Consider the following 8,413-nt stretch of genomic DNA (forward strand, 5'->3'; position numbering starts at 1 on the left):
TGAAGAAAAGTAAGTTATAAGAGATATTTAGAGGGCACTTTACGAAAAATGGGAAAAGAACAAAGGAGGGAAATGGGATAAAAAATATTTGGTTGTTCGAGTTCTACAATGCACTTCAATCTCTTTCTAAATACATCTTTATTTTCCAGTTCAAATTCATTATAAATATTATTATTTTTATATCTTATTTAATAAATATTCCTTTTAATTTTATAATGTTTAACTAAAGGTGTTAAACAAACTCTTCCATTGATTTTGTATTTTCCAATAGCTAATGAAATCAGGGCCCTCCACTAAATCATTTGGACTCAAAAAAAGAGAGAGTATCCATGATGGTCCATAATCATTAATTTTAATTGGATAATCCAATCATTGCCTCTCTACAGCTAAAGGAGCTTTCCATGTCCCCCACACACGAGGTCTCTTAATATGCTTACGACCCTATTTGGTAAATAGAATAGATAAAAAAAAATGATAAAAATATATGAGAAATAAAAAATAAAGGAAAATAAAAAAAAAATATAGTATCAATCCCATTTTCTTACCGCTAAACATATTCCTCTTTATTTTTTTTTACAAAATTCCATTTTATCAATTTTATTTTATTTCTCAATAAAAATAGTAAGAATCTAATTAAACTAGTTCTGTGTTTGGATTGGGGAGAGAATGTGTGAAGATTTGAGGGAGTGTATTTGAGAGGCAATTGTGAAGAAAGTAATATTGTTTTGATTAAGGTATATATAGTAAATTTATGAGGAAAATTTATTGAAGTTTGGATTGATGTGATGGTTGAGGGAATTTTTAATTTTAAAAAAATATATATAATGAAAGTTTACAAATTTACTCTTGTCTTTAAAAATATTTGAATAAGAGTTAGGGTTAGTTCTAGAGTTATGGTTAATATTAATGGCTGAGGTAGGTTGAGGTAGGTTTAGGGGCTTAGTCATGGTCAGGTTAGAGTTACGATTACTATTCAAGTAAGAGATATGGTTATGATTAGGATCACTATTTAGGCTAAAGATTAAAGTTAGGGTTAGGGTTTGGGTTTACTTTTGGAATTAGTGTCATAATTAGCTTAAGCATTAGGGTTTAGTCTTAGCAATAAGATTACTTTCAATAATTATAAATTTTGAATATAAATTTGAATAAGCAATGTATTTATCAAAACCATTTCTATAACACAAATTACATACACAATCACATTGTTAACATATGTATTAACTTACAAAAAAAAAATTTCAATTCATTGAACATCAATTTTGACATGCATACAACTAAATAAACAAAATTATTTTCTATATCATCATTTTCTTTACATGTTTAACACACATATAATTTATCAGAAAATCACAACTAGAAACAAGGAACACTGAGATAATCGATTAAGGCTCTGGGATAATCGAATATCCCATATTTTTTTAGCCATAATCGATTATAGGTGATAATGTTTTCAAGGAATAATCTTTTACTCCTTATTTTTTCAGTCATAATCGATTATGTGTGATGATGTTTTTAAGAGAGAATAAATTATGTCATAATTGATTATGTGTGATGATGTTTTTAAAGGATAATCGATTATCTCTTATTTTTTTTAAGCTATATTTAGCTATAATGGATTATGTGTGATAATGTTTTTAAGGGATAATTGATTATGTAAAAAATATTAATCATTTGAAACGCGTAATTGATTTTTTTCTATAAAAACATTGTGACATGCACAAATAAAAAAAACTGCCTAGGTGACTTTCAACTACTTTCTCAACCTGTGAGCTGTGAGGGAGAGAATGATTTTATTGTATTCACACCTTTCCTTATCTTCTTTTCCATATAAATCAATATCCAAATTCAATACATTTTTGTTTTCTTTTTTTCGGGTGCAGTACTCCGTTAGAAACAAATACATTTAGGATATAAATAGAGAAAATTATGAAAACTAAAATTGACTTCGCCATAAATTATAGAAAAGTTTATATAAAATATTATTTTATTTTGTGAATATATTTTTTTAGATTTTCTCCTTTAAAAGTCTTATATAAAAAGTACTTTTGGAAACATAACCTAAGCAAAATGTTATGGGCATTAATGTTGTGGCGAAACACGTTAATTGCAGTTAGCAGCATATTTTTCACGTGTTCGTTGTCAAGTTCGGACCTACCCTTACACCATAAGCAATATTTGTGCCCATTAAGACGTGAAAGTGTAAAATAACACGATGTTGCATAAATTATAAGGGAACGATTTTCTAAAATTAATTTTATTTAAATTAAATATGAAATCATGTGAGTAGTAGTGAGGTAATTTTGGGAGTGAAACATCCACAGTACCCGAGACCGATTCAGATAAGTTTAGAATTTAAAAATAGGTGGATACTTACATTTATTGCGTATAATATTTTATTTTAAGAAGTATAAAGTAGTTGTTTGTACTGTAAAACAAACTTTGTATTTTGAGAATGATTAAAGATACTTTAAGTAATCTCAATCTTGAAAAAAAGTTTTTAAAAGTTATGTATTAAAAATAAACTACTTTCTTTGTCTTGAAATAATTTTTATATCATTATTTTTGTTTTCACTATTATCTATAACAACACACTAATTAATATCTTAAACCTTCTTTGGAACAAATCGTCACCAATAAAGAATGAGCATGGAAGAACGTGTTGATAATAATAAGAAAGAATAAGATGTGCAACCGAATAAAAGAATTCACATAATTAGATAACGCTAAGAACAATATTTTACAACGTAAAACATGAAGGACATGTTCAGAGTTTGTTGTGTTCAGTGGTGGCGATGATGGACACACTCAGCAGGTGTGACAGGGAACCTAGCGGTGTCGGTGCAGTAGTCATAGACCATATGGTTAGCCCTAACCCAGAGAAGCTGGTGGCTCTGGTGCAGGTTCAGTTCCGACATCGTGGGTTCGTCCCACCAATACTTCTTATCCTCACTACTGCTACATTTCTTGGCGGTACCGGCTGAGGACACTGGCACGGGACACTCGCACGCGTCGATTTGGAAGTCCTTGTAGGTGGCAAAGAAGGGTGCGTGGCTCCAATCTGTCTTCACACGACCACCCTGGGTGGCCCAATCATCTGCGTTCCATATTGAGCTGTAAACACCCATGGCTTGGTCCTTTGGGAACGGAATTCCTTTGTGTTCCAGATTTGTATGCACCCTTATTGGCGTCCCATCCACTTCGAATCTAAACATTCACAACACACATCCCAATGTCACAACTTTTATCTTCTATTCATTCAAAAATATATGCAAGATGAAGTCTTTCCTTCAATACTTCTTGATGATTTCTCATGAAAATTTTAACTGTGTAAGATTCCTTTTGCTTTAGCTTTTACCATGGAATTCGTCTTTATAAATAGTTGGGACCCAAGGGGGACATAATGACGCTTTGATAGCACTAGCTCAACTGACAAAAGCATGCATTTTCGTGACAGCTTTTCGTGTTTTGTAAAGACTCTAGGTTCATTAAACACTGCATTTGCTAACTTATGAATACTTTCGATAATGACTGTTTAATTAATTAACTCGAATGGAATGATGATGGCATATATATATAATACTTACACAACTTGGCGCTGGTTCCAGAAGATGGAGTAGGTGTGGAATTCCTTGGTGGGGTCGAACCACAGGTTCAGTCTCTGCTCCCTGTTACCAACACCGTTCACGTACACGTTCGTTTGCACCGAGTAAGGTTCCCCAGTGGTGTTGCCCAGAAACTCGAAATCAAATTCGTTGTGAGTTGGACCGTCTGATGACATCTGCATCACACAAATGAAAAATGAATGATCAATGTCTTGGGTCATTTAAGATGCCATCAATTATTGACATAAACATGTCACGGTCCGGTCCCTTGTGTAGGTCATGGCCAATGCAAAGTGGAATAAATTACGTATGATTATTATGTTGATCCAGGTCATAAAAATATAAACATTTAAGATGTTAAACTAGATTAACTAGATATAGTTTACCGATATAACATATTTTATAAGATAGTGGAAGGATAAAGTTACATTAAAAGTATTAGATCGAGGCTCGAAAACGGGGACAGGGACAGCGACAATTAATAAATGCAAGAATAAGTTGGACGTATGCAAAATCACGGGTCGAAATGAATTAGGTAGGTGACACTAATGGCTCTTGTGAGTGATGGTTAAAACTCTTCTCTATACATCACGCAGATCTAAAGCTGTCTGTCTGCACTTATGAACGCTCAAAGCATTGGACAGAACGTGGAATTGAATTGCGGATTCAAAACTTATATTTTACTTGATAAAATTTCCACTTACATAGAATGCAGTCACAGTTCCAGCAGAGTCACCCTCCACAAGCTTGAGCTGGATGGTCACTTTCCCAAACATGTACTTGCTCTTGGATCCAAATCCAGCACCTGTAATGTCGCAAAATACATACATGTTAAGCTGAAAAGGCCTTGAAAGGAAAGAACACTAGGGAAATGTGTTGGATTAATTACCAGAATAGTTGTCAAGTTTGAGTTTGAGGAGTTCTCCTTCATGGATGAAATGATCCATGGCCCAACTGGGCTGGAAGAGTTCATCAAACTTGGCTGAGGCAGCCAACCCCACAAACAAAAGACCAACAAACAGTCCCAACATCTTGGACATTGTGGTAACTGAGAGGAGTTCCTTAAAATCACGAAGACGAAAGAAAATAACAAAAAAAGAGTCAGATTCTATGCAACTGAGCAATGAACAGAGTGAAGTGAAGCTTCTAGTTCCTACTCAAAATGCTTTCTCTGTGAGGACTCACGAGAGAGGCCTGTGGGTGTTAAGTGTTATTTAAGCCCAGTTCACTCATTCTTTCATTCATTCCACGTAACGGTGCCATGTCACGTGCCACGTTCAGGGTTTCAAATTCCAAGGAATGAAGAAAAATTACAAAACATAGATTGATGCGAGATTAAAAAATATAGCCGTTACTGTGGCAGTGATAGCTGTCAAAAGCTGTTCACAGGGAGTGTGTAGTACCACTGATTCTAAAAAGAATGATGCCAGATTCCCGCCAATACATTGTCGCCACGTGGACAAATCCAGCTGGAGGGTCTTAATTCAACAGTTGTCACCGGCTGTATGAGCATAAAATTCTCGTGCTTTCCCCTTTCACCGTTGGGTCCCCCATCCCTTCAAACATGGAGGGGTTCCATCATTATTTTTTATTTATGCTACTTTTTTCTAACTTCTTATACTCATTCATAATAAATATAATACAATCTTATAAACTTAATTTTCGACATTATGTGTCTTACAATGAATATATACTTTTTCTTCACTTAAAAATCGTGAACATACTTTTTCAGAAACAATGAGAAAAATTTATATCAAATAACACATAATTTGCAAATTTCAATAAAATTTGTGGCTCTAGCAAACAACAATTTAGATATGCTAAGAATACCACATTAGTTAATAATCAAATGGTATTTTAATATTACATAGAATGTGTTGCAAAGAACAATGTAGAGTAATAAAATTGGTGAGTTACCAAAAAAGGATTAGGGTAACAACATTCCTTGATTCATGAGTGGTTTTAAAATTGGAGTGGGATATGTGCTTTACTTTATTGTCCTTTTTGCTTTTGTGACAGCATTTCCAGCTGGACAGTGGAAAGAGCAATTATACAAAGGGACCAATTCCTCTTTTTTATATTCATTCATCAATTCCATCTTCGTCTTATCATGCTACTACATTTTTATTTCTAGAGATCTGTGCACTGTGTTTATTGGGAATCTACATTATTCTGTTACACCACCTCGTCAGGAAATCAATTTAAAATAAAAATATATATATTTACATGTTTCTTTTTTATAGATATATTTTGTAACTTTTTCATATGGTTGTTGTAACTTGTAATATTTGAATTTCTCACCGTATTAATTTCTTAACGGAGACTAAATATTTGTCAATGTGATTATTAAGTGACTTCGTTGAGATAGATAAATTACACTTAGGTTAATTACACTTAGGTTAGGTTGTGTTTGGATTGAGGATAAGATTTGAAAGATTGACTTTGAAATGATTTAAGAAGAATATGTAAAGAAAGTGGATTGTTTGGATTAAGATATGTTAAACTGAATTTATGAAAAAAGTTTGTTGAAGTTTGTAAGTGATAAGGTAATGAAATTTTTAATTTTTTTAAAATATGTAAAATATAAATTTACAAATTTATCCTTATCTTTAAAATATTTAAATAATAAAATATAAGATATTTTTGTTAATATTTGAGTTAATTAAAATATTTGATGTAAACAAATATTTATTTTTATTATAAATACATATAATAAAATATTTATATTTTTATATTCATAAATTTATTTTTAAAATTGAATATTATGTAAATTTATTTATCTTTTTAAAATTTGGTTATGTTTTAAAAATAAAAAAAATGAACTATGGGCAAAGTAGGAAAAATAAATATTAGGGGTCTTTCTCCTCTCTTTTGTAAGGTTTCTTTCCTTATATGCAAAGAACACAATCCAACCAATCTGTTCATTTCTTCGCTCGCAAATCTTTGCCAATTTGTGAAAACAAACACAAATTATCCTGCAAATCTTTCTTCGTTCACAATAAATACACATAAACAAACCGAGCATAGATAAGAAATTTACAATTTTTATATTTTTTATCATACTTGTTACTTTTAGCATTATTTTAGAATTTTTTAACTATTTGTTATGCATTTTTAGATTTATATCAATTGTGTTGTTTTTTTTTTATATAAAAATGGTGTAATTTGACTTAGTAATGGTGAGAATAGATAATTGGGACATGACACAAAAAAAGTCATCATCAATAAAGATGATTTCAAGGTCGGGGAAATTCAAAGTCAAAGTTGTATTATGTTAGAATGATTTTGATTAAAAAATTACATTGAAACTGTGTACATGTGACACGACTTTAATTAGAAAAGATGATCGAGGTTAAGTGAAGTTGTGGACATCAATTTAACATTAAAGTCATGGATGCCTCTCACAACTTCAACACATTGCTACTAGATGTTGCTTGGGCTGTTGAATTTGGTATCAATGGATGATTACTGTTGAACCAAGTGGTGTTCAAGCTTTGAAGAATCCAAACCCTTTGAAGGATGTTGAAGCCTTGGCTGTGCTTGGTGTTGTTGTGCTTGTTTAGTATAGTTCTGGGGTAGTTTGAGTGTTGTAATCCACCCTTTGATTAAATCTAAAGCATAGGCATTCTCAATCTTTGTGAAAGTAAAATGTTTTCAAACTAAGTTAAAACAACCGATTGTTTATACTTAGGTGTTTTGAGAAAAAGATTGAAAACTGTTTTTCAAATGGTTGAACTGTTAAGAACCAAAACAACCGATTGATTTGAGGAAACAACCGATTGTTTGTTTTGGGACCATAACAGAAAAACTGTTTTATCTTTGACTGAGCTTTAAATGATTTAACTGCTTACGCTCCAGTCATTAAATGCTTTGACCAATCTTTTAATGCAATTTAAGAGTTTGTTAAGATTTGATAACAAACTACATCTTTGAATAAATTCAGAATAACAGATTTGAGAAACAATCTTTGACAAGTTTTTGCTAAGAGTTTTTGAGTTTTTCAAAGAGCTGAGATTGCTAAGAGTTTGTGATTGATCAAAGTTTGTGGAATAGGATTCTGCTTGTATTGATTTCAGATTATCTTTTGTAACAAGTGTAATCCTTGTACGCTGTGAAACAAGTTTCGTTTCTGTGTTTGCTAAGATTGACTGTGTGTTCTTGAGGGGATCAAGATCAACAATCTTGGTGTACGTGTGTTGACCAAGGAGAGTGTGTTTCTTGAGGTGTTCAAGGTCATTCTCTTGGTTGTTGTGTAAGTAATCAAGGTGTGATTGCTTAGTGAATTTACTCAGTGTTTCTGAGAAGACTGGATGTAGCTCTGGGTTTGGAGTGAACCAGTATAAACATCTGTGTACAATCTCTCTATCTCTAACTCTTTAAATTCAGTTTTATTTGTTGTTTGCTGGTATAAACAACCGATTTTTTCTGTGAAACAACTGATTGTTTTTTCTGGTACTGCAGCTTTTGCTTGCTGTTTTTAGTAAACTGAATTTCTTATCAATAGTTTCCTGAGATAAATTCATTCTTGTTTAAAAAGTTTACAAAAATTCTTTTTAAACAATTCACCCCCCCTCTAGTTTAAAGCCATCCATTCTAACAATTGGCATCAAGAGCTTGGTTCTTGAAAGTTATTCAAGTTGATCCTAAAAATCTTTTTTAATGGCTGATAGACTACCTTTTGGGGAAGGTGCTTCAATTAATAGACCACCTCTGTTTTGTGGTTTGAACTACCAATTTTGAAAAGTAAGAATGAAAATATTTATGGAATCTCTTGACAAAGGAATTTGGGATGCAATTGAAAATGGTCCTTT

General features: G+C 32.0%; 1 protein-coding gene across 1 annotated transcript; it reads right to left on the bottom strand.

Annotated features, from left to right (window-relative positions):
* Window positions 1-2,686: 2,686 nt before the first annotated feature.
* LOC137835517 (xyloglucan endotransglucosylase protein 6) lies at window positions 2,687-4,896 on the bottom strand. Its single transcript, XM_068644056.2, has 4 exons — window positions 4,492-4,896; window positions 4,307-4,407; window positions 3,585-3,778; window positions 2,687-3,204 (listed from the first exon to the last, which is right to left on the bottom strand). The coding sequence occupies exons 1-4, from the start codon at window positions 4,640-4,642 to the stop codon at window positions 2,781-2,783; spliced, it is 870 nt and encodes a 289-aa protein (XP_068500157.1). The 5' UTR covers window positions 4,643-4,896; the 3' UTR covers window positions 2,687-2,780.
* Between the last annotated feature and the right edge of the window lie 3,517 nt (window positions 4,897-8,413).

Source organism: Phaseolus vulgaris, chromosome 5 (assembly GCF_051622355.1).
Source record: "Phaseolus vulgaris cultivar YP4 chromosome 5, ASM5162235v1, whole genome shotgun sequence".
NCBI lineage: Eukaryota > Viridiplantae > Streptophyta > Magnoliopsida > Fabales > Fabaceae > Phaseolus > Phaseolus vulgaris.